At 29.0% G+C, this 27,685-nt stretch overlaps 1 protein-coding gene across 7 annotated transcripts in view; it reads right to left on the bottom strand.

Moving 5' to 3' along the window:
- Positions 1-2,274: 2,274 nt before the first annotated feature.
- Prp4k (Pre-mRNA processing factor 4 kinase) overlaps positions 2,275-27,685 on the bottom strand; it is an 86,430-nt gene continuing 61,019 nt past the window's right edge. For 2 of the 7 annotated variants that reach the window (XR_012757462.1, XR_012757467.1), the window contains exons 17-22: positions 25,086-25,325; positions 19,238-19,341; positions 16,258-16,329; positions 13,356-13,386; positions 13,088-13,210; positions 10,528-10,905 (exon numbers count right to left, since the gene is read on the bottom strand). Coding sequence is in view for 1 of the 7 variants with exons in the window: in XM_075373804.1 (XP_075229919.1) it covers positions 25,122-25,325 (204 nt within the window). In the remaining 6 variants the exon portion in view is untranslated. Of the gene's footprint in view, positions 2,378-10,527; positions 10,906-13,087; positions 13,211-13,355; positions 13,387-16,247; positions 16,330-19,237; positions 19,342-22,686; positions 25,326-27,685 lie in introns of those variants that run through there. The other 5 variants (XR_012757466.1, XR_012757464.1, XR_012757463.1 and 2 more) reach the window with 5 other exon arrangements.

The raw sequence follows: 27,685 nt of genomic DNA on the forward strand, positions 1-27,685 counted from the left end.
TTATGTGAAGATGTGAATGAAGAGTACCATACAATCTCATTAAGAGAGTGTATGGTACAGTTCCAAAAGAACTTATTAAAATTTATGAATTTAGTGATGAAAACCAACAACCAATTTTTTTAAGTGTTAATTCAGATGTCACTAGTGTTTGTAAATATCATGAAAATAAGTTTTTGTCAAACTTCAGTCACCTGTATGGACAGTTCTGTGTAACCCTTTGAGAACAAACTCAACCGGTCGATTATTTTTACTGAAAATTCACATTAATATTTATTGACTTTTTTCCTACATGTACCCGTAATTTACATACAAAAAAATTATATGTAGCGAATTTAATAAGTATACCTATATGAGACTATAAGTAGAAAGTAGTTAAAGATCTATTAAAACAGCATAAATGAATTTTGAATTAATTTAACTATTTGTTTAGTTATTTATGCAGCAAGGGCATGAAGTAACTTTACACGCACGAGTTTACTTCTGCACACGAGCCAGCTAATTTCACGCACGTGTTATGTAGGTAACTTTTTATAATTTTGCGCGCAAAAGTACGACAGATAATTGTATTTAATTGAAATTATAGAAAGAGTCAAAATACTTCAAACTATGAATAAAATTTAGATTGATATATAAATCGCTTAACTTTTAACGAGTTTTAATTAAAGGTAGCGAGATTTCAAAAATTTGCCCAGAAAAAACAAGAAGTAAACAAATATTAACATTTTTTTTCAAATTTTATGTTAAAAAAGGCGTAAAAGAAAAAAATGTTAATGTGCAAAAATATTATTTCTGCGCGCTAATGCCAGAAAGTGGAGTTCTGCCACTGGGCACAAGCATCAGTAGTATTAATTTTGCATACGCGATTATAAAAAGATATTTTAAAATTTCCAGAAACCTTTAAATTTTCATGACTTTCCAGACCCAAAATGAAATCCCATGAGTTTCTAGGTTTTCCAGTCGTGGTAACGACCTTGCCGTTTTAGGTTTATACAAAATATGGCATTAAAATCTGCTAAATGTGGACTAGCAATCTACGCGTTACTAGAGTCACGCACATTTTATGCACAGATTTGACTATAACAACATTGATTGCCTTAATTAGAAATACAAATAGAAATGTACCTGCTGATAATTTTAGTAGCTGTCCACTTGCGAAGGACTTACTGGTGTAGACCTTACATCTTTAGAAACACTAAAAAAGAATACAGCTAAGTCCCTCTAAAATTTGTTACCGAAAATAGGGAGAAATGGGTAAAGCGAAAGGTTCAATTATGTGAATGCCACAAAGTTCAGTTTTTTAGGTTTTATCAAACTTTCAATTGTGTTCATTTAATCTACATACATACTCAGATCTAGCAACAGCCAAGTATTGCCGGGTTTGCAAGTATATATATAATAATTCATGCTTGCTTGTCCCGTATGCATTCCTATACCATTCATCTGTTGCAATGAAACTTTGCACACCCGCGAAGGTTTCTAAGTTAGTTTGGACCAGCTAGGTGGCGCTGGAGTCGAGATATTTCAAAAAATTGTACTTATGGTCCAATTGGGTTCATATTAGAATGTGTTACATGAAAAGAAATACCTCTGCAAACAATGGACCCGCTAGATGTTGCTGAGATTGAAATATCTGGAAAAATTGCATTTATGGTAAGATTTGGCTCATATTCACAACACATACTAGTTACGTGAAAAGAAATATAATTGTAAGAAATGCAAAAAGTAAAAAGGGAAGAAGTTAAAAAAGGAAAAGGGAGAAAGGAAAAAAGGGAAGATGGGAAAGATTAAATTTTGTGAAGTTCCATAATGTAATTTTTTAATGTTTTATCAAACTTTTATATATATAAACTAAAATCTAGCAATGGCAAAGCATTGCTGGGTCAGCTAGTATTATATAAGTGATCACAAAACCACAGAATTAGCATTAAAACTTTCTTGATCACGCACAAACGTCTATTTACACGCACAAACGATTTGCTTCTTAACACACATTATGAAGCAAGTTGTAAGAAAAAATACACCAAACGGGCAAATTCAACATGTTTTTGACGATATTCTAAATAAATGTTTTGACTATAAAAATGCATCAGCTTTTTCCACAGTGAGATCAGTGTAGCAACTGTTCTTTTGATGAGCGTAATGAAACAATTTTTGAGAACTGTAATTAAATTTGTTTTTGTTAGGTTTTACACAATTCATAAATAAATAACATTAGAAATTTTTTTTAAAAAGAAAAACACTTTATTTTAAAATTTACTTTACAAAGTTAAAAATATTAAACAAAATATATTCTTCATCATTGGGGCTCTTCTATTCATCATACCTTTTTAGAAATAACAGCATAATGAAATTGCTTTAATATTAACAAAACTAGGACCTAAAAAAAGAAAAAAACTATTAACTGTTAAAAATTATTTAAAAAAAAAATATTTCTATTCTGATAAAACTATTCACAAGCAATAAATACATTTATGTATTAGTGAAGGAAATCATCTGTGAATATGGATATGAGGTCTGTTCAAAAAATACGTAGACTGTTTGAATTGCGCAGGTCCAGCTGGTTCGTCAAATCCACTTGGCATCGTTATGTTTGTATGGATTAGCTGATTATAACACAGTTTTTTGATTGTGAATATCATTATTGGTTGCTTAGCTGCGCGGTTGTTTGTGAAGTGTTTTTTTCATTTGGCAGATTTAGGATGAGCGACTTCAACGAGCAGAGTTGCCGTGAAATTTTGTGTTAAACTCGGAAAATCTGCGAGTGAAACTTCTGATATGCTCAAGACAGCTTACGGCGACATTGCTATGAAGCATGTGACATGTTTTAAGTGGGATGGACGTTTTAAAGATGGTTGTCAGTCAATTGAAGATGATGAGCATCCTGCACGTCCTTCCATGTCAACTGACGACTCACACGTAGACTAAATCAACACCCTGCTTATGACCATCAGAGAAGTTCATTTAAGTTGTCAAACGTCTGCAGAAAAGTCCATAAATGTGGAAGAGTGGTGACTGGCTTTTTTATCACGATAATGCTCCAGGCCATTCAGCCCTCAGAACTCGTGAGTTTTTGGCCAGACACTCGATCACTGTTCTTCTCCACCCGCCACTCACCTGACCTCGGCCCTTGTGACTTCTTGTTCCCCAAACTCAAAAGACCTTTGAAAGGAAGATTTGAGACGATTCACGAGAACGAGGCAAATGCGACTAAGGAACTGAAAGACATCACAAAAGAAGCATTCCAGGACTGTTTCCAAGAGTGGAAACACCATTGGGATAAGTGTGTGCGTTGGGGAGGAGAGAACTTTGAAGGGGACCCAGACAAGTAACTTCTAAATAAAGTACATTTTGTATTATGATGTTAGTCTATGTATTTTTTGAACAGACCTCGTACACACAGAGAATGATCCACAAAGAATGTAACAAACTTACAGGACATGTTCTATTGGTGAAACTAAAAATCAAATGAACATAGAATAGGAAATGCTTCGTTAGCGTGCGTCAGCTGGAAAAAACCTGTAAAAGAGTCAAACTGTAATTCTTTGGACCCAAATTATGGGATAAATTTAGTAGTTTTATATGTATTCTGACTTGAAAGATAGAAAAAAAATAGGTTCCAGAACTGTATTTTTAATGGTTTTCAAGAAATCTGCAGTAAAAGACAAAAGACTGGGGACAAACTATTTATTATGTTTGGCATAAAATAACTTTGTTTTGAACAAAACTTGTAGAGAATTTGATTCAGAGTAAATGCTATGAATGAAGTACAGACACTAAGTACAAACATACGATTTTTTAAGTTTATTGAAAATAAAATTTAAAAAAAAGAAAACTCAAACAAAACAATTTATTAGACGTTACGATTGAAAAATGAAATTCATTCTATCTATTTTGCAGTTAAATTCCTAAATAAAACAATATCTGCTCATATCTTATATAGTATCATTTATAGTGAAAACAGATATAATAACATATCGGATATTCTGACCAAAAACTTGTCTCTTGGTTGGTTTGGTATGCTATTAACGCATAAATACAGTATGTAAATAGTTTATAATGACATCGGTTGCAGTTACATATCTGTTATGAGTTGTTTTTCCTACTGCAATGCAACATTTTATCGCTTACAAAGATGAACAGAAGTGACTCATAGAAATATTTTGATGGTTCCTTTTTTCTTACATAAGTACTATAGTTCTAACTTTTTCCTGTACCAGATTATTGTAAACTGAAGCAGACGCACATTCAGTTGTTAATAATCTTAATAATTTTTGTTGTTAATGTTTTGCTGTAAGCGTATAATATCATGCAAGTACAGTATTTTATTTTACGTGTCCTGTGTTAATTCATTCCATAGTGATTTAATTATAACCTTGCAAAAAACATTCACGGTAGAGGAAAAGATGCACAGCATCTGGCGGTTAGACAATGGTAAAACTGATAAGGACATTGCCCAAGACCCAAGAATTAGGAGTAGGTCATCTGACAATATTGGTACATGGAGGAATGATGAAAAAATTATAAAAAATCTTGAAACACATTCTATGAAATCAAAAAAATTACAGCTTAGTCAATATAATGATGTAAACAAGCACTGTTGAAATGGTTTAAATACCGGAGGACTAGTAATACCCCTATTAACATCCCTTTATTGTAAGCTAAGGTGAACAATTTTTCTAAAAAATTCTATAAACCATGTGAAATAACTTCATTGGATTCAACGACACAGTCAGCATCAGGATATTGTATCGGGAAGAATAAGTGGCAAGGCTCCAGCAGCCCAACTAGTGTGTCAGGAAAATGGCTAGAAAACATTTGCCCAAAATTAAAAGAGCGCTATTCAGACGAAGATATCTATAATTTAAACTGACACCAGAAAGAACCCTTCAGTAAAGGCGAAACGTGTTCAAGTGGAACTGAGAAAGTGTGTACAAGTCTGGAACTGAGAAAATAAAACTTCCGGTTATACGGAAGAGTGCTAAACCCTGATGTTTTATAAGTTTGAAATCGCTTTCTGTTATGCAAGACAATAACAAGAAAGCTTGGACAAGTGATGTCTTTATGTCTTTGTTATAAAAACAGGATCGTGAATTAAACATTGAAAATTACAAAATACTGCTGCTCATTAACAACTATCCGACACATCCATACCCCAAAAATCTTTCGTGTATAAAGTTACTGTTCTTACTACTGAAAACGACAACGGTCCTACAGCCCTTAGATCAAGACATGTTCAAGTTGGTAAAAGTCCACTACAAAAAAACACCTAATTTTACAAACAATACAGAATTTAGATAAAGAAAAATTTGGTTAGGGCTGTCAGAGCACACGGCCATTGGTATAACGTGAAATGTTAGACCGTGGACGTAGTTACTCTGAGCTACAGACCAACCAACTTATCTGCAGAGTTAAATGGGAGAGCTACAATTGTATTTTTTTTAAACAAAACTGAAGGTGTCCAATGGAAAATTTTAGTTGCTTCATTTGGCCAACTCTACAGATAAACTGGTTGGTCTGTACATCAGCGAGTCACTTTTAGTGTATTGGACTGAAATAAAAACAAGACACTGGCTACGCACTAAATTAAATTTTAACATAAAACAGCCACTAAATGGTAAATATTTATTTTGACTAACATTTGATGACAATTTTGTTCAACATTGGTCTGTGATATGAGAAGCAAGACAAATGGCATAATAAGCAGCAGTAGAGTTGCTTGCACAGTTGGCGTTGTGCACCAAGCGTGCTATGCCAGCTTTGCAACGCTTGCAAAACAGTCATGCTCGCTCGCTCGGCACTGGACAATGGGGAACCTATGCGTGGCCCATATAACCTTCTCTTTCCAATGATATGTATAATTTATATTTCTGGCTGGCTTCTGCATGGGCTGACGCTGACATTGAATTTTTACACTGTTTTACATGTTTACTTTAATTTTTTACACGTAAATATTGTCTAAAATACTCTTATTATTATTTAAATTGATCTATCTTGACAAACACAAACAGACGAATCACCATGCATGACATCTAAGTTGTGAGCTACACTGAATGGAAATGAGCGAGAGCACCAGTTTTGGTCAATCTGCACTGTTCCCCCTTCTAACCAACCCACCCACCAGTGACACAAACTCAAAGTCATATTGGCAAGCTGATCATGTAAGTTATAAAATGACACCATATTTGTCACTGAGACTAGTAGTTAGGAAATTATTAGAGCAGGATGATATAGAACATTTTGTTACGCTACAAATTTCTGTCCTGGTACCCGTATGTTCCAATCTGATTCTAAAGATGTTTCATATCACAAAAGAAACACAAATAACTATTATGGATGTTATAATTATGTTAGAAAGATCACGGAATGAGGTTTCTCTGCTGACTGTAAAAACTTACTTTCAACATGTAGGACTTTTACCACAGGCTGACGAAATTACTAACGTTGCATGCAAAGAAGAATTGGAACAGGACAAAAACTCTGCAAGACTGATCTCTGCCAAATGCATTGTTTGAAGATTATCAATAGGTTGGCAAAGATTTAGAAAAGCATGAAACTGTAACAGATGATGATGTAGTGGCTGCAGTACTAGCATAAATAGAAGGGGACATAGGTAACAACAACAGGAAACTATAGCAGCAACAAAGTTTTAACAGCAATGAAAACTGTTTGCCAATTTAACAGAAGCTGCTAATGTATTACTGTATCACAACACAAAATACTCTAAACAACGCAAAATATAGACTTTTTGCAGAAAAAGTAATTTTTACAATTTTTCTCTAACTTCTTTTACACCGCCATATTTGTATTTATTATTGTGTATTTTTGTTTTTTTTTATTTTTTTATTACAGAAATAAATGATTATTAAATAATTATTATAATACCCATGTAGATGGTATATTTAAGTAGTACCACTAAGCTACCTAAGCATTGTTTATTGTGACTATTGGTTACAATGACCTAAAATCGTCAGTAAATAAACGATATTTACTGTATTTTCTACTTTTTCATAACTTACACTAAATTGATATTTCTCAGCAACAAAGAGTTGGGGAAAGATTTCACTGAAAAAATAATAGAAACCTATCTAACCAGGTAGATGTTTTTGACATCAGAACGCTAATCGTATTTAGCACAGGTTATACAACATAGCAACTATGCCTCAATTAGTATGTCACAAATTGATGGCAGAATTACTCAGATGGCCCCTGTTTTTTCATCATTTGTCAACTTCAAAACTCAAATGAATAAATAAGTTGAGGATATATGGTTATCATATAACTAAAGGGGTGTTCAATTAATTCATACAAAAATGAAGACACAGTTTTTCACAATCAGAAAAAAATCTTTTATTCCTCAACATAATCTCATTGCAAGTTTATACAGCTACAAAAATCCAACGATTTTCAAGTTTTTATCCCATCCTTATAGTGTAATTCATCAAAGTTTTCAAAACAGGCATATGTTTTGGCAATACCTTCTTTTTCATTTTGCATAAATCTTCATAGTTTGAAAAATGCTAAACTGACAAGTAGGGGAAAGTGGAAGATTTTGTACCGTAATTTGAACGATTTTGCTGTTGCAATTAGAAATGAGTAAACAAATTTTCAAACACAAGCATTACATTACTTTCATATTTTACCTTTATGGAATTATTCAAACATATCTCTGGATGAAAACCTTTTATAATCTGCTAATTCATAAAACAATTATATTACATGAAAAACCACCAGCAAACAACTACATTGATGAAGCAAACAAAGGAAAATTGTAATAATTCTTACTATACATATAAATACATTAGGGTATATCATGAAGTCCTCCCAGGAGTTTTATAACCTATTCTACTCATGTTTATACGAACTTTTCCCATTATTTTTACAAGTAGAATATATATATAAAAGCTCTGGGAGAATTTCATGATACACCACTGATGTGTGTGTGTGTGTATATAATTATTAACATATTTCCTTTGTTAGCTTTGTAACTTGCTGCATTAACTTACAAATAAAGGAAACATGATAATAATTCTATATATAAATTAAGGCTAGTGAAAGATTTTGCTTGGATTTCAGCTACCCTAGTTAAATAAGGAATTGTGAAATTTTTAGGATGTTAATTAAGAGGTAGAATGAATTTAATGATTTAAAATAATGTGTTAAGATAAAGTTGAATAAAACAAAGAAAAGTTAGAAAGCACAAACCAAATTCTTTTTTTGTAATGTGAAAACAAAATTTACTGTTAAAAAATGTAAATTGTAAGGTTTTTATTATGCAAATACAAAAATTACAACAAACAAATTATTTAAAAAATTATTTTAAAGTTAGCAATAAAATAACAACAGCTGATCAATAATGCACAATATTGTTTTAGTGTTTAAATCATTCTGTAGGGTACATTGAACTGTTAACTTTCTGTGAATTTGTTTGAATGTGATCGTTTTGCCACTGAAATAATGTTGTACATATTTACAAGAAAGGAATATGCTGATATGGTATTCCCATTTTGGGTGTGTGTAATGGTAATTGTATGCTGCAGTATAATATGAAATACATTTTCCAAATAGCAGGATTCAAGATCCCAAAAGAAGTAGCACATCTTTTCACAATCTTCGGGAAACAGGTTCACTACCAATTATTTGTACCAGCTACACACTAACGATGTGTTCAACGTGAACAAAGCTGTTGGACAGTGTAAATTATTATCAATGCAGTTCAGCACAGTAAATGGCTTCTTACAAAGAGGATCAGAGTTTAGAGCATTTGATGGTTGGTTCAGAATTAAATTCTCTACAAATTCTGTTTAACGGTTTTATGTGTTTATTACCCATTTAACAAAATTATTGTACATCAAACATAAAAAACAGGGATCAATATTTAGGTCAAACCATTAAAAAAATCACTAATTCTGCCCCTTAATTAACATCCAAAAAATTAATACCTCATCTCACCAGGGTAATTTAAATTCGAGCAAAATCTATCACTATCCATAACTCACAAACAAAGCATTTTAGGACATGTTTGTTTACGTGAAATTTTTCATTATTTTCATGAATAGAATAGGCTATGAAAGTCCCAGGAGAACTTTGTGATACACCTGTGTGTATATAAATCGCAAAATTATACAAAATAAAAACAAAACGATAACCAAATAAAAATTCAATGCTGTACCAAAATTTCAATCAAAGATGATTAATATCCTTATCCACCTTAAAAGCAAAACCTGTAATCTAACACTGTATTTCTAATTGCCAACAATTATATGGCATTCTTTGTGAAATAAACATAATTATATTATACCTGATACAGCCTCATAATAGAAAAAGAGCTTATACAAAAACATGCAAATTATCAAGATTAAGATAACACACAATTCTACCAGGTGTGTAAATGAAACTGGAATTTGCCCATAGATGGCCCTAGCTGCCAATGTAATTAACGTCAAACCGCATCATTGGTGCCATTTTCTTCCTTTGACAGCTGACAAAGATTTTCAACTCACAACAATACAAGTTTCATACAACAGCATAGTTTTAATTAGCATTGAGCATGTCAAGTTTTGTACCTATAAACTATGATTTGCGGACATCATTGATTTTCTGTTACCATTTAAATAAAAAACTGCTGCAGAATCGTATTGAATTTAAATAGTTCAAAAGTGGCGATTTTGATGTGAGAAACAAAGAATGTGGATGACCACCAAAACGTTTGAAAACAGCGAATTGCAAGCATTGTTGGTTGAGGATAATGCTCAAACGCAACAACAAAAACAACTCACGAATCAATTATATGTAATACAAGAAGCTGTCTCCAAACATTTGAAAGCCATGGGAAAGATCCAGAAGATGGGAAAATGGGTTCCACGTGAACTGAATGAAAGACAGCAAGAAAACCGAAAAACCATGCAAAATGCTGCTCACCAGGTACAAAAGAAAGTCATTTCTCCATTAAATTGTGACAGGTGAAGAATAATGAATGTATTTTGAGAATCCTAAGCGTAAAAGATCATGGGCAACTCCAGGCAAAACATAGACATCGATTTCAAGGCCAAACCGCCATGGAAAGAATACAATGTTATGTATTTGGCGGGATCAGAAGGGTGAAATCTATTATGAGCTGCTAAAACCTAGCAAAACTGTTAATACTGATTGCTACCAACAACAAATGAGCAATTTGAATCAAGCATTGCATAAATACAATCAGAATATCAAAAAAGGCAACACCAAAGTGATTTTACTTCATGATAATACACTATCACACACAGCAAAACTGGTGAAGGAAACAACTGAGGCGTTCAATTGGGAAATACTTTCGCATGTGGCTTACTCAGCAGACTTAGTTCCATCCGACTACTATTTATTTGCATTGATGAAACACGCACTTGCTGAGCAACGCTTCCCTTCTTATGAAAATATATGAAAATGGCTCTGTCACTGGTTTGCCTTACAAGATTACGTTATTTAGGTGTGGCATTCATAAATTATCAGAGAGATGGGAAAGTGTATAGTTAGCAATGGACAATATTTCGAATAAAACATTTTTTATTATTTTTATACAATAAACATGTATTTTCTATACAAAAATTCTGGTTTCATATTTATACACCTGGTACATTACATTATAATCAAATATAATAATACAAACACTACCAAAATCACATTAACCACAATAGACCACCAGAACATACAAACAAACCCTCCAAGGTTGATCTAGTGGTAAGCTCATCACTGCAAATCAGCTGATTTTGAAGTCGATCCTTCTGTGGTTCAAATCCTAGTAACGGCAGTTACTTTTATACGGATTTGAATAACAGATCATAGGTACCAGTGTTTTAACCACTCATCAGTACAGGACTACACTTCATTTACATCATCCTCTTAAGTAATACCTTACAGTGGTTCCAGAGGCTGAAACAGAAAAAAGAAATACAACCAGGCCTATCAAATGGGTTTTCTTATTTCTAGACTCCATGCTGAAATATTTTTATAACACTGCAATGGTAAATATGCAGAAAAATAATATACTGACAATTCAGAAAAAAAATCATATTCGCTCACATTTTTAAGAAATTATACCTTAACTTACATTTATCTGCTGAATATAAACTTATCAAATCACTGATGTTGCAAGGAAGTTAAAAATAATACAGAATCACTAATATTTTTTTGGAAAGGAGGTTGCTGTATCCTTTTAAAACTGCAAACTAGTGAAATTACAACACCGTACAAAAATAAACTGCAGTGACTGCTTTATATTATAGTGAACAGACAGGACACACAATTATGTACATAGAACAGATAGCACTATACATCAACGGAATCAATATTTGCACATTATGCATGTACACTAACATAATATGTATAGCATACAAAAACCAATATCTGCTTACTATATGAAACTTACAAACACATGAAATTTAAAAAAAAAGATTAAAGATGTTATTTGATAGCAATAAGATTTCTTAATCCTTTTAAGATAAGTGTAATTAATCAGTGTTACTAAAGATGCATAATTATCTCTAAAAAGTTTTGGAAGATTTGGCAAACAATTTTATGATTTAACAATCATATATGAAGATCTTTTAAGAATAATTACATTAAATAACTTTCACACTACCATTTGCAAGGATGTCGCAGTACAGCAGAACTTTTAATGGAGGTAACAATTACTTGCAATGCTAGTAATCATGATTTTAGGTATTTTCTTCCAGAATTTTCTTTCTTCTAGTTTTCTCCATGTAACTGATTGTCCACACAAACACTGGTAGCTTGATTTGAAAACTGATTGTAATGAAAACATGTGTATTGAAACAAAAAACAGCTTAATTTGAAAATATGTGTATGGTAATGTAAAATTAGGTTTAATTCAATAACAATTATCTTATGTAAAAAAGCATTTTAACTTTTAAATGATAATAATAGGTAAGTGTATATACCTATTACTGTGCCACAATTCTTTTCTTAAAATTGTATTTTCATGTATTTTGTAAAAACTGTGGAATAGCTAGAAAGAATACCTTATAACTAAATACCTTATTCACTCATATACTTCAGATGCATTCATTCAATCTATGCTTCATTTAACAATCTAATAATTAAACTTCTAAAATTGAACTTTTACATAATCCAATTACATGTAACAAACTTTGTTGTAACAGAATTGTTTATTTTTACTACTTGAAATGAAGGAAGAAAACAAAATTTGGCATCTAAGAACTGTTTTGCTGAAAGAGGACAGATAACTGAACCTACAACCAACCAGCTAAGATTTTAGAATTTGATCTGCTGCATTATAACCATTATTATTAATGAGTTAATATTAACTTATAAATAAGTTCCTTTTATTATAATATTAACTTACTTATAAATAAGTAGGAGAAATAAGGAGAATAATTGAATTCAGAGCTGTCATTAGAGCTCTGAATTCAATTTGGTGGATTGGAAAGAAATCAAAAGAGATGAAGAAAAAATTTATTATACAGTCATCAGAAGTGTAATGTTATATGGGGCTAAAGCATGGAATGCGGCCAGCCTCCGTGGCACGAGTGATAGCGCGCCTCGGCCTTTCATCTGGAGGTCCTGGGTTCATATCCCAGTCAAGCATGGCATTTTTACAAATGGTACAAATCATTCATCTCATCCTCTGAAGCACGCTTATCGGTGTATCCATTAGGCATGTTTAAAAAAAAAGCATGGGATGCGAATGAAAGAAATAGATCTTAAGTTTTAGAGAAAGAAATGGATGTCTTTAGAACAGAAATTTAATGGATAATCCTCAGGAAAGACAGTTGAAAAGGTTCAGCCATGTTAACAGAGTGCCACTATACTTCCTAAGAGTTTTACAATTGGTACCTTCACAAAGAAAGAAGAGAGGATGCCCTAAACATAAGGACAATACTGAAAAGATAATAAAATAGAGAACCTTTTGTATATGATGACAGACAAAAATTAGAAACTGGGTACACAGAAAAGTGGCAACAGCTGTAATCATTTGCTAAATTAATAATATACAATAAAAATTGGATATTTCTGACAATGTTAAGTCTATGCATTACTGAAAAAAATAAAATAGTATTAATATTATTATTACCTCAATGAAACAGTAGTCCTTGTAACTTTTAATATTGTATCGTATAAATCAATAATATCCTTCTGCATTAACTGAATTATATGTTTTGGATGACAATAATTGCCAAATCAAGTATAATAATCCCTGTAACAGTTTAGAATAAAAATTACCAAACATTACTTACCTGAATATAAATTTAAATTACATTACCACAGAAGTCATGAAATATTCCCATTATTTAAATCTTATCATTTATATCTCCACTATTAAACCAACCAATAATACTTACTCAAAATTTCCCTTTAAAATTTAATTTAAACCTGAAACAAAAAATATAATTAGATTATAAAGAAAATGCAATATTAAAGCATGCACCACACACTCATTCCAATTATACATAAAATTCTGATTTTTTATTAACCTGATGTATACTTTATCTATTCTTGGTATAAGCATGATTGTAGAAATATTTAAACAAAATTAATACTAACTAACCTAAAGTGAACCGTAACAGCTACTTTGCAAAATTTAATGCTGAATTTCTCAAAAATGATTTGTTTAATGATAAATAATTTTTAATATGTTTTTTTTTTTTAATAGAAAAATAGTTAGCACCTGCAGGCAATTCTCAGAATATTATTGAAAAAATAAGTCTATCATACTTCAATTTCAAGTTATTTAATTAAAAGAGAAATCCTCATTACGAAAACATTTTTTTCATAATTCAAAGTTCTTTAGTAATAAATAGTTTTCTGAATTTAAAACTCCCTTTAGATGGTATAATAAAGGTTCAATATGATCATCTAAAATCATTTTCAGAGTACATAAAATAAAACAGCATCACACTTACCTCCTTACCCTGAAAGTAATCATCAATTCTTTTGTAAAACATTTTATGAAAAATCTTATTAAAAAAAAAAAAGCTTTCACACTTTAGGGAAGAGACCATTAATTATCCAAATAGTTTGAAAATTAAAAAACAGAAAGAATTTTACTGCAATTTATCAATATTAATATATTTTAATATAGATATTAAAGTCATGAAAAAAATATGATAATTTTTAAATACAATTAAGCATAGAAAAAATGCAAAGAAACATAAAAAATACACACAGTAAACACAAACCTACGCAATTCAAGGCATGTAGATGAGTATTATCTACTGCAAATGGCCTATTGTTAAAAGTTTTTGCTGCTCTCATTATTACAACAATCCTGATATAAAAATTTTGTTAACCTTAAGCATCTATTCCTAATGGCTTTATATTATATGTATTGTTTTTACAATGCTAACACACCATTGCCACACAAAGAAGAAAATAAAAACAAATTTAATAATCGTATAAATAATTTTCTAAACACCTGGAATTATACATGACGCATATTGTAATTCTTAAGATAACAATCTACTTTACACCAACACATGTGCAATTTGTTAATCTAATTAACATTTCTTTTTTAATATGTAACCCTCAATAAAAAAAAAATATAAATTCACATAATTTAACTTATTTTTATGTATTTAAACGCATATTATTTTAATACTTATTTTCCATTATTTTCTGATATTTTTTGATAAATTCAAAAGTTGGATTAGCAGGTTGTCACCTTACAGTCCCCATCTCTCCTATCAAATTATATTTTTGTTTGGTCCTCTCAAAGAATTTTTACATGACACCCAGTTCAGCAACAATAAGCAGGTCAAGAATGGCTCAGACATCAAGGTGTACAATATTTTTACCATGGAGTATGAAAGCTCACAGGAGAATAGGATAAGTGCCTAAATGAAGTCACAGATTATGTTGAAAAGTAGCATTGGTTTCATGGTAATTGAAAAAATTAATTTTTCTACAGCCATTTGTCTCTTTATTTATTGAACGACTTAAATATTTAAAAATATATACTACTCCTAAATGAACTTCTTATGCAAGCATTATTATAAATCTTTCATTTTCAAGCAATATTAACACCTAGTACAAATGTAGGAAATTACAGTGTTCCAAATAATTCAAAACATATAAATTTTGTGAATAAAATAATAAAAAGATGTTTTTTATAAAATGATTATATGTAAAAAGATTATGTATAGACATTGAAACCACAATTTGAAAACAATAAATCAAGTCCTAAAAATAAAAGAAAAAGAAAATTTTGTTTAGGACTGCACTGAAATAAACAGTAGAACTAGAAAACTGCAATGGAACCCACTACTGATTAAGATAAAAAAAGAGTTAACGAAAGTATGTTTCATCGTAAATAAGAAAATATCAAACAAAAAATAATGGCTAATTCTCCTAGGTATAACAAAATTCAATTCATTTCATTTCAGGTAAAAATGTAAAAAATGGGGCAACGTGTGCTTTGGAAAAAAATTAGGTCTAATTAGAAACTTAATATTAAGAACAGTTATGTAGTTAACTATATAGTTCATGACAGATTTGATAACCTGATACTTATGTTAAAATGGATCCGATAAAAACAAAGTTCTCTAGAAATCAGAAAGTCAAAAAATTTACTAAATATAAATATTCAGATATTACAAGAAAATAAAAGTTAATAATTCTAGGCATCTGACAAAAGAACATTTTATAAATGATCTGAGAAAATTTTAAAGTCCAATGATACTTTCTTGTGTGTACTTTCTCCAAAAATAACAGGCTGATGCCCAGTTCTATTTCTAAATAAAAGCTGAATTTTCAGTGTATAAAAAATACCAAGTAGACTAGATTAAAATTAAAAACCTTCAGGATTAAGACACACACCTCATCATCAAGAAATCATATTATAATAAACAATTTTTATTAGTGACAAATACAGTTAAACGGAAAAAGTTCTTTATAATTAAATTCATCTGATTAGTTAAAGTTACAAAATTTTACAGAGAAACAAAAAATTAACTTAGGAAAGGGAAGGTTTATATCTAAATTAAAATACCATGACTTAAGAAACAAGATTAGAATATCTAAACAAATAAATAATACTTTTAGAAATCAATAATTTGCACTAAATTAATTTTTTTTTAAATATATATATAGCAGCTCAACACGTATTAATATTTAAAAAAAAGTATAACTAACGTGGTATAACAAAGGGAAGGTGAAATATCATCGAATAAGATTAAAAATAAATGAAACAAAAGCATGCAGATATATAAATATAAAAATAATATTAATTCACAAACCGGTACGTACGGCTGTGGTTAACTTCAACGTTGAAGAGCGATTGAAAATTGAGAAATACAAGTCTTATTCCTTCATCAAATCCTGTGAAATGGAATGCAACATATTTTTTTTAGTTATAAAATTAACGATTAACAAGATTTCTATTAATTAAAAAATTTTATTTAAACAATATAAAACACAGTATATGAATATGTACGCTAAACACTTACACACACAACTCTAAAAAAATTGATAAAATGATCGCCTAAATTAAAAAAAAAAATAAATAAATAAATAATGGTTAATTTTATCTACTTCATTTATCTAGAAATATAGTACTGTAATCAGTTATCAATTTTTTTTATAAAACTTAATTAAAAATTTTTATTTTAAAGAAATGCTCCATCACTACATTTAACATATTGAACCACAAAGATAAATGAACATTTAATAAGTTAAATGCTCATATTGTTCATATACTGGAGCACTAAAAAAATATGGATATTCAGACAGTTAACAAAAAATATATAAATAAAATCTAATTTTAAAAAATCAATATTTTTACTTTAATTTACAGATTTTACATTATCTTAAATGAAAAAAAAATGTTCCCCTAACTTGCATTACAATTAAAAAAAAAACTGTTCTAAGTCTGCTATCACAAAAAAGTGAGCAGTTCCACGAAATAAAATAATAACAGTTATACCATCAAAAGTTGAAGTCAGATTTAGCCACAAAAATAAATCATAAATAATCAGGAAATTTTGTAGAGATTAAAATTCCCTCATTAATGCTTATTGGCCTTGAGCTAAATTAAACATAAGTAGGTCTCTTACACTCTAACTGATCAGTCCCAATTAAGTACCTGAAATAAACCCTAATGGGGGTTTATACAAACTGGCCACTCAAATTCAACTAAATTCTCTAAAACTCATCAACCACCCCAATTGCTACTGGTTCTGTAAAAGAATATTTTTTAATTTAATTTCAAATTAACTGATAGAAAAATCTTTGTCATGGTTAAATAATTCAATAGAAATGACAATAATGGTGTGGCATGTTGCTTTCCGAAAATATTACGATGTTTAGTAAAATAACAATACTTTTGGTTTGGTAAGTGCATTTTTTTTTGGTAGCACTTTATAAATGAAAATCTAGAGTTTCAATTTACTAAACATTTATATACACGATTTATAATATATCTAATAACTCCATAAATATAACAAAATTTGATTATTTTTTAACCTGCTAGTAAGAGTAATTATTGATTCAATTTTGAGGCCACTTCTAGGTATAATGTTGTATTTAAATGAGAATAAATATTATACGAAAGCAAATCTAATGCAGGTCTGAAGAAGAGTACAAATATGATCTGATCTTGTAAAAGAAAATGAAACTTATCTATCTGGTCAAACTAACAAACTTTGTTATTTATTTAACAAGATATTCAGAAATTTCACACAATGGATAATATTAATGCTGTAATATAACTATGAATAGAACAACAGATGTGCAATTAGCGCAAGGCATTGCTATCTGTGATGCACATTACAACAGTTTATCCTTTTACGATTAGATAATTACAATCCCATTCAATGAATGATTTTTCTCCTAATCATGCATTTTAATGCAGTTTCCAACTCACTTTTACGTAAACTTATTTTAGAATACAAAGTTAGTGGTATCAAAGACTTTAACAATGAATAACAAGAAATTTATGAAGATTAATATTACGAACAAGAAGCAATAAACACTTTCCTGGAATACTCCACATTCTACATGGAGTAAGGACCTTCAGTTTTTATGGATGATCTTAACATAAATTGACATTTCAATTAACATTTTATAGTCTGTTAGGTGTGGCTTTAAAAACCTACCAGCAGCTCCTAAAATAGTAATTCTACACAAAACAGTGTATCAGCAAAAATAAAATCCTGTAATACAATAATGCAGTTATTGCATTATAACATTTTCGTTTTTGTCTTTTGATTCATAAAAAGATTAAACCCTTCAAATAAGTTAACTGTATTTAAATTAATATTTTAACAATAATACATTCTAAAAAAGAATAGCTAACCTAGTTTCCTCTATTCTTTAATTATGATTTGTATATTCTCTTTTCATTTCCTCTAAAAAATGGTTCACAGTAATTAAAAAAAAAGTTCATTGATTAATAACAACCTCTAATTTGATTTTGCTTTCTTTTATTAGCTCATAAAAAGATATGAAAGCGTATTTCAGATTGATAAAATTAGCAAAGACAAAAAAATACCATATAAAATACATATTCTTTTGTTATAGGAAAAAAAATCATTTTGTGTTAAAAATTCATTCACTAATTATTTTTTTGCTGATACTAAACTCACAGAGCCCGTTAAATAAAAATTTATTTTGTCAAAGTAGATGTGAAAAATAATACACTTTCTTCATCTCGGTAAACAGCATTTAATTTTCAATAACTTACCGAACTCATTCCACAAGTAGTAAGGATTCAATAAGCTACATCATATCAGTCAGAATTAATTTACTGTACAACAGAAATTTAGTACATTCTATGATAGACCGATTTCAAATTTGCCTTACAATTAAGACCATAAAAAGCAGTAAACTAACTGGATCACTGTTTATGAAAAAAGCGTTACCAGAATTATTACACCATGAATAACCACAAACATGTGATGAAAAATGAAGACAATTGTCTGTGACCAAGTGGAGATAAATACTTTGCACATTACGAGCAGCAGGTTCATTCACATCTATTTTAACATTCTAAGGGCTCTATTATAAAATTCTCTACTAAATTTTACGCGTACACCACATTATAAGCATAATTTTGAAAATCATTCACAACTGAAATCAAATAAAAATATACTGTATTTATAAATAAATATAAAACTGAACCACTTGTATAAATTATTTGATTTACAATTTAAAAAAAATGTATATATAATTATTAAAGATGAACTGTTGGTAAATGAACAGTTTATTCCGAAGTTTTTGTCAAAAATACCTTTAAGCGCTACGCTATGAAATGATATGTTAATCAACTGAGAATATGATATTCATTTTCGAACTCAGCTGTGACAGAATGGCCTCCACACAGACATCGTTCTTCTGCAACAATAATTAATATATAATAACATATTCAATTAAAAATTAATACTATGTAAAAGTGTTGAATGCTTTTAGTACATTAATATATCATGAGAGGAAATACTAAAAGTACTATTCTGTTTTCATAAAAACACTATGTATTCCTTTCAGAATAAAAATGTAATTTTATTTCAATTTAATCTGTTATAAATTTTGGTTTCTTCATTTGTTTCATTTTATCTCAACATTTCAATTTTTTTAGGCATCACACTGCCTCTCCTATTGTTAATCTATTGGTACCCATCACTAAAACTTCTTAATAACACTAATTGTAAATATGAAAATACTTTCAAAACAATATTTTGAGAAATATATACAAAAGAAAGATATTACTTAATTCAGTCATTGAATATACATTATTCATTACTAATAAAATAAATTTAATATAGTAGATTCCCTATTAATTAACTCTTGTCAGGACCAATGGATAGTCAGTTAACATTTAAAAAAAGTAACTCCAGTTGACCTTAAAGACGTAAAACACTAGTACACACTAGCAGCACATTATTCCTACTGATTTTGGTCAATTCATATTTATTATTGTTATAAAAAAAATGTTTGACATTTGTTTTATAGCTTACAAGGCTTTACTACTGTGTAGTCTCTCCATATTTTGAATCTTAGAACATGATACTGCATTCCATTAGGCTATCATTGCAAGTTAATGCATCTTATGTTGAAAATCTTTTTCACCTTTGTACTTCAGTTTCCATTTCTGCTTCTCACATTTTTTTTATTTCTTATTAATCTGATTTATACTTGGAGCCTCAAAATTTTTAATTTATTTTTAAATAACTTACCACAGTACATTAATTTATTCGGATCATCCATATCTAGTATTATATTCCCTTCCTTATCTAGTTTTTCCTTAATCATTTAGCAAACCCATATTTCCATATTTGCAATTTCTTCATGACCTGGATTTTATATTTCATCCTCAATATTATTACAATTTATTAGTATCTTTTTCCAAGACTTGCTACTTTTTAAGCTGAAATATTATCTCCATTTACTACTACAAATATACATATTCAAAATTTAATTTTTATAACAAAAAAAAATTTAATCATCGATTAAATTAATACATACATACAACAATTTAATTGTTTATATTACTGTATACTGTACTATGGGGAATAAGTGATGTGTCAACTGGATAATGTGGAAATTCAGTTGAGGAGGATCTGAAAAAGATAAGACTACTGTGTAAAAAAATACATAATGATTTTTTTTTATCGTTCGTATATAATAATACTATACTCCAATTATCTGAATTAAATGAAAATGCTCTAAATAAACAGAAAATCCAGTAATCTGAATTATTATCATCTCTTTCTTAAGACCTAAAAGCAACTATTTGAATTATTCTTTTTAAACAGGACAAGTCTGTTGTATCCAAAAACTAACATCAGTATATGAAACTGATTATTTAATTTTAACTTACTTTTTTAAGTACTGCAAGTTAAGAGTTATTTTGAAATAAATTAAGAGTATTCTCCCAAAGAACAGTTTGATTGTTCAAATAACTACACCATCATTAATTAACAATTATGCATAATTACACCATTATGCAAAGCTTCACTAGCTAGTCATCAACTCAACACCTTACTAGTGTACTAGGAATATAGTTGTAGGATAACAGAAAGACCCTTTCATCTTCAGAAGTGCAAGTCAATCAGATGATTGACATATTAATCGGATAAGAATACAAACAACAACATACTACTAGCATGTGTTGCTGAACTAATAATAACCAACTAATACCAAGAAGGGATTAACTGTTACTGTTTTTGTGTAATATAAATGTTTATTAAATAAAACACCATCAAATCAATTTTGATAATCAGATAATTGCAACTCTAGATAGGTTATGTCCAGAAGACAAAATATATGAAGAGATTACACTGTCTCTGTAACATTTAATTCACTAACTAAGAAAGGTTACTTATACAATTTTAAAAGTTTAATTTTTTTTAAATCAATTTAACTGTTAATTCCCATAAATGTTATACTAATAAAAAAATTATTAAATTTTTACACTTTTTGTAAATATTATAACATATTTTGTTTAAAAAAATAATAGGTATGTATGTATATATATGATAATATCTAAAGCTACATCTACATAATGGAACTTAATTTATAGTTTTATAGTACATAATTTATAGTTTTCAATACAGAATATTTCTTATATCATATGTTTGAAAAAAATGTAACTAAATATAGTTCTATGTAATAAAATTACATTTGAATTATAGTCATTATGTATAAAAGTAATTGCTGCTTCCGCGATTGGTTTTTTATACATCACAATGCTTAACGCAATATTAAGTAATCTTCAGTAACTGATGTTGTTTTTGAAGACAATATTTTTTTATTACCGTTTCATTGAATGTTTCGTAAATAAAAAAACTATGCAAAACGACTTAATTTCCAAAAAAATAATAACAATTTAGGCCAGAAAGATTATGACACTGGATGAAATAAAGAGAATACCTTACATTGACTCAGCCTGTATAACAAAATAATAGGTGCTGTAAATATTTTCTGGCCAGATTATCCATAAAGTACAACAATCCACAATAATAATAATACAAAAATAAAACATTACTTTCTTGACATAAAAATCAGAAAAGAATTCTAGAAAACTTACTAACCCAAGTAAGATAAGAAGTTACGTTAACAGAAGAATGATACTTTTTCAAAATAAACTTGTTATGAATACAATAAAGTACTCTCATCTTTGTTCATACCAGATATAATTCTAAAATCCTACATCAAGTTATAAAATTATATTATCTAACAAGAAACAGATGTCAATAATGTTTCTGTTGCAATTATTTTATTATGATGAGATTTTAACAATTTTTTTTTTAAACGGTTAAAAGTTGCACACAAGACTTCCAATAAGCAAATATTACATTAAAGCAAATTGATTTTAACTCATAAATTACTTTAAAAAATATTTAAGAGAAACACTAATCTGATGTTATATCAATGTTTTTCTGAGGCATTTTGATTTTTTACGAAAAAGCAATAAAAATCATAAACAAACTGCATAGTAACAAAAAACTGAACCTTTAAATATTATACTGCTACAAAAAAAATTTATAACTTTTCCTAATCCTTCATGAGTTGAGTTCAAGATAAACACCCAAAACCACAGAACTGCAGCCAACATGTTAAGCATAAAACTAGTTTTAGAATGTAAAAATGAAGAATTTCATCCACAAAAATTAATTCTTGTTAATAACATAGCTACACTTAAGGAATGTAACTTAAAATTAAAAAATTATAAAATTAAACTAAAATTATAATCACTCAATTTATTACTATTAATTACAACATTTGAAATTATTAAATATGTTTACAAAGAACAAAAAATAATCTAAACAAATACAAGATATTTTCTTTTCATAATATACGTATATGGACAGTCTGTTTCAATGAATACAGTACTTTATTTTTCTTATTAAATAATAAAATTCATCACTCAACTTCAAATCATCAAAACAATAGCAATAATAAAAATTATAATTAACTAAACAATGTTTTGCTCATAATTAAAAAAATTGAACTACAAATATTTATTATCACTATTAATACAAGATGAAATTATATATCAGCTGAAGCACACTGATGTTTACTTAGTCAAATGATAAAATATTAATAATTGAAATATTGATAAATATTTAATTATATTTACAAAATTATATATATATATATATAAAGGAAAATATATTTGTTCACTGACAAACTGATGCAGTTCAGAGTTTCTTCTTCATAGTTTTTAATCGAATAAATACACTACTTAAGCCTAACAAAAATTTGTTATGACATCATCGTATATGATATCATGAATAAAAAAAATAAGTTCATTAATGCATTACTTCATTTCATAAGTTCATTATTTTTAACATCATACTGATGTTTTAACTAAAGAATTATATCAATAAAATAAATACCCTAAAAGTTAAAGAGGGGCTTTCAAATTTACAAACATCTAAAATCATAACTGATACACCATAAGACACCTTTGAAATTTTAAAGAAGAAGTACATTGTATGTTATACATCATGTAAAATAACTTTTTTATAAAGCAGAATTTGACAGAGACAATTTAAAATTTACCACACAAAATTTAGAAAACCTTTTATTTTACTTTTAACCACTTTTATTTTACCCGAACAAAAATTAATTGCCAATTACACAATAAGACTAGAAGAAAATTGCAGCAGACAAAAGGCATCTTCTTCTACATCAAGTAAGATGGTAAATTATTTAAAACAAAAAACGACTCATCACGTAACTGAAACACATTAATCTGGATTGTGAGGAGTAAAAGTAACCTTGGTTACTGAGAAAATTATAAACTATTTCTGAGTGAAGAAATTAAGTAGAAGCAGCTCCTAATGAATATAAAAACTGTGTCCACCTGATTTCATTATCACTGAAAAATCTTGGGAGTAGGTTTCTTTTCTAAGGATTAACTAACAACGGAAGAAAGCTTAGTTGTAACTGTAGTAACTGTAGTAACTCAATTGGTACACATATATCAACAAAATTAAATAACCAGAGAACAATTAAGCTTTATGACCCCTACATACTTATTAAAAATTCTGTTTCTGTTTTTTTAACAGCAAACAAATAGAACTGAAGAGCACATCATAAATGTTTGCTCATATATAACACACACCAGTCTTGCATTACACTTGCAGTAAATTTGAAATTACACATTATACTTCTTTATTTTTATTTGTTCAAAACATTTATTTATTTATGAGAAAACCAACTTTAGATAATATTTTTGAAATCGATAAAATATATTTACAAACTGATAACAGAACTATTTTCTTTTTAGATTTAAGATTTAATTATTATGGGGAAGCCAAATCAATTTAGCTAAAAGTTGAAAAGATTTTATAAGAAATCAGGAATTATATATCCACTTATAACTGCTAATAGTAGCTGCTACTCTATTGACCAAGTCAATAATTTTCATAAGGTAAAAAATTTTTTTATTTACTTTAGGATTAATTTTAACATATGTTAATATTTTTTTTTAAATAACTTTTAATGAATTGATTTAAAATTAGTAAAACCCTGAACTTCATGGTGCCTTAAACAGCTGAACATCCTTACGCACCATCTGATTTGGACAATTGGGCAACACAACTCTGTAAACTGAAGAAATGGCCAGCACATCTAACATTGGATGAATTTTACATTTAACAGATGGCTACATACAACATGGATTTAATCAATTATAACCATAGCAGTTTGATATTTTAAAAGAATAAAAAAGATTTTAAAACTATATGTGTAAAACAGTTATTTTACACACTTCATAATAGTTGAATACAAATTAGAATACATCACAATGCATAAATATACATATAAGCTACAGAAATTATTAAACAGAACATGTAAGAATGAAATTCAAACTGGAATTTGTCACCCCACAATCCAAAGGCAACACCTCATTTTGTACAGTAACTTTTCAAATTTTGAAAATGAAAATCTACAGGTAGATTTTCACTGGTATTAATCAACTTAATTTAAACAATCTATTAGTAAATTAATTTTAATAAAAAAATTTCCATTTAAATGCATTTTTTTTTATATTAATGATGATAATATTATATTACAATTCTGACAACATATCAGACACTGTTATCAATGTAGACAACACGTGTGGAAGTTACCTCTGCCATTAAAATTTATACAGCAGAGCAGTGCACTCAAATCTTCTCCTGGATAAATGGATGAATTAATGCCTGATTAGTGGGAATACGTTTTGATGAATCCAACATAAGTATTCGCTCAAGTAAATCTTTCAACTGTTGTACCTTACGGGCCTGATCTTCTGGTAAGTGCTGATTACCAACCAATTCAGCATGTAAGTCTCTGGTCGCATTAATTGTGGTCATGACAACTACTTTTTCCTAAAATAAGAATAAAAATTAATTCACAAAAAATATATATTTTTTTATGTATGTAAACATTATATATAAATATGTGTGTGTGTGTAAAACATATTTTTGACATCACAATAATTCATGAATTCAGTTTTATTCCCAACAAAGGCTTTTTTTTAATGGTAGAAACTTTAATATGTAGAACTTTAACTGTAAATATAAATAACAAAATAAAACCAGTAAATTTATTTTCAATTAAAAAGTACTTATTGATATTACTTTTCCCTACTGAACTAAACCAGTATGAAAAGCAACATGTTGCCTATTAGTAAAAAGGAGTACATTAATTTTGTTTTAAACTATCTGTTCCAGTCTTTTTTTATAGTTGTGAAATATGTGCTGCAAGCAATGTACAAGATATTCCAATAAGAGTTACTTTTTACTAGAGTAATGATGTTAATTATATATTAAGATTCAACGGTAAATAGAGTGAATCTGTCACTTACAGGGCTAAAATAAGCTAAATTTCAGAGAACTTGGTATAGTGATAAATCAATATAACACAATATTCAAGATCGGTAAAGAAGGAAATGGGAAAAATAGTTCACTCCCCCATTTTCACTCACTCTAGTAAGCCTGGCCTGGGACTTGTTATTCTTAAAAATGGCTGTAATTTTTAAAAATAGATGGAGATCCATGTTGAACAATCTACAACAATTATAGTTGCAGACATAAATATTCATAATAAAATGGTTATAATAAAACGGTGAAACACGACTTGACATTTATCATAAATCATCCCCAAAATTGGGAGCCATTTCTTTAATAAAATGCATAAGGAGTAAAATAGAATCTCATTATTTTCTTCGGTTAGCAAAATATACTGTTTGTTAAGTCAAGATCACAAAAATGCATATTGTTATTATAATCAATCCCATACCAAAAAATTAATTTGTGAATACTATTACTTTCAGAGACGCAGTAAATATTAAAAAACATAATCAAACAGCTGTTTTACAGGAATAAAAATTCAATTTAAAAAAGTCAACATTTGAAGGCATGTTTTTTAAAGTAAGGACAATTTTGAAGTAAAAATTGAAATAAATGAAATAGAAAATATTTTATTATAACAAAATAAACTTGCATATAGATATTTTTTTCTACATATTCACCATTCACTGCAATACATTTTTGATATCGGCTTACCAGCTTCATTACTCTGTTACTGAAGAATTCTCCCACCTGTGATTTTAACCAATTAATTACTCTATTTTGCAATTCCTCATCATCTTTGAACTTCTGCGAAGCAAACCATTGTTTTAAATGAGAGAAAAAAGTAATAATCACTTGGTGCAAGATCCAGACTAAGGCGGATGTTCAAAGATTTCCCAACAAAATTGTCACAATTGTTCAGTGGTTTTGTTTGGCATGTGAGGTCGGGCGTTATCATGGAAAAACAAAATCTCATTGGTTAGCTTCCCACACCTTTTGTTTTGAATTGAATGTCTAAGTTCAGTAAGCATTTCACAGTACGTATCGGCATTAACAGTTCTTCCACATTCAAGAAATTCAATCAGCAATAACCCTTCAGCATCCCAAAAAACAGTGGGCATAAGCTTTTTCATTAAACTTTCTCACTTTAATGTTTTGAGCTTTGGGGATGATGAATGCCACCATTGCATTGATTGTTGCTTTGTCTCAACATTTGAATAAGATACCCACGTTTCATCACCAGTCACAATGTGTTTCCATAAATCATCACCTTCGTTTTCATACTGTCTCAAAAATGTTTGAACTGCAGCAAGACGTTTCTCTTTGTGTGTTTCTGTCAAACTTTTTGATACCCATTGGGAACATAACTTTCTGTAACACAGTTTTTCAGTTAAAATGTCATAAATTACTAATCACAAAACAAAAGAAAATTCAATCGATAATTGAAAAACAGTAAGCTTTCTGTTTTCATGGATTTCTGTATTCACATTTTCAGTCAATTCATCTGCAACGACAGTTGAGCGACCACTACATTCTTCATCAAGAACATTCGTTCTTCCTCCATAAAACACATCGACACTTTCTCTATGAATATTAGCAGATTTGTTTTTCGCCAATAGACAACAAATTACTGATCGCACTTCACAACTCGTGGGACTATAGCACTCACTTCAACCAGGCTATACACTGCAACTAATCCGAATAACATTAACTTATCGTTACAAACAGATGATTGTTGATATAAATAAGTATGCTACACTAGTGCCATAAATTTCCACCATTTCTAATGGTGGCAAATTAAAAACGGCTCTTGCTTAAAAAACATGTCTCATATATATTTAATATTATAATATGAAATATAAACCACCAAAACACAGCATTAGATAAGTTAAACT

This window comes from Lycorma delicatula, chromosome 8 (assembly GCF_047948215.1).
Source record: "Lycorma delicatula isolate Av1 chromosome 8, ASM4794821v1, whole genome shotgun sequence".
NCBI classification, from domain to species: domain Eukaryota; kingdom Metazoa; phylum Arthropoda; class Insecta; order Hemiptera; family Fulgoridae; genus Lycorma; species Lycorma delicatula.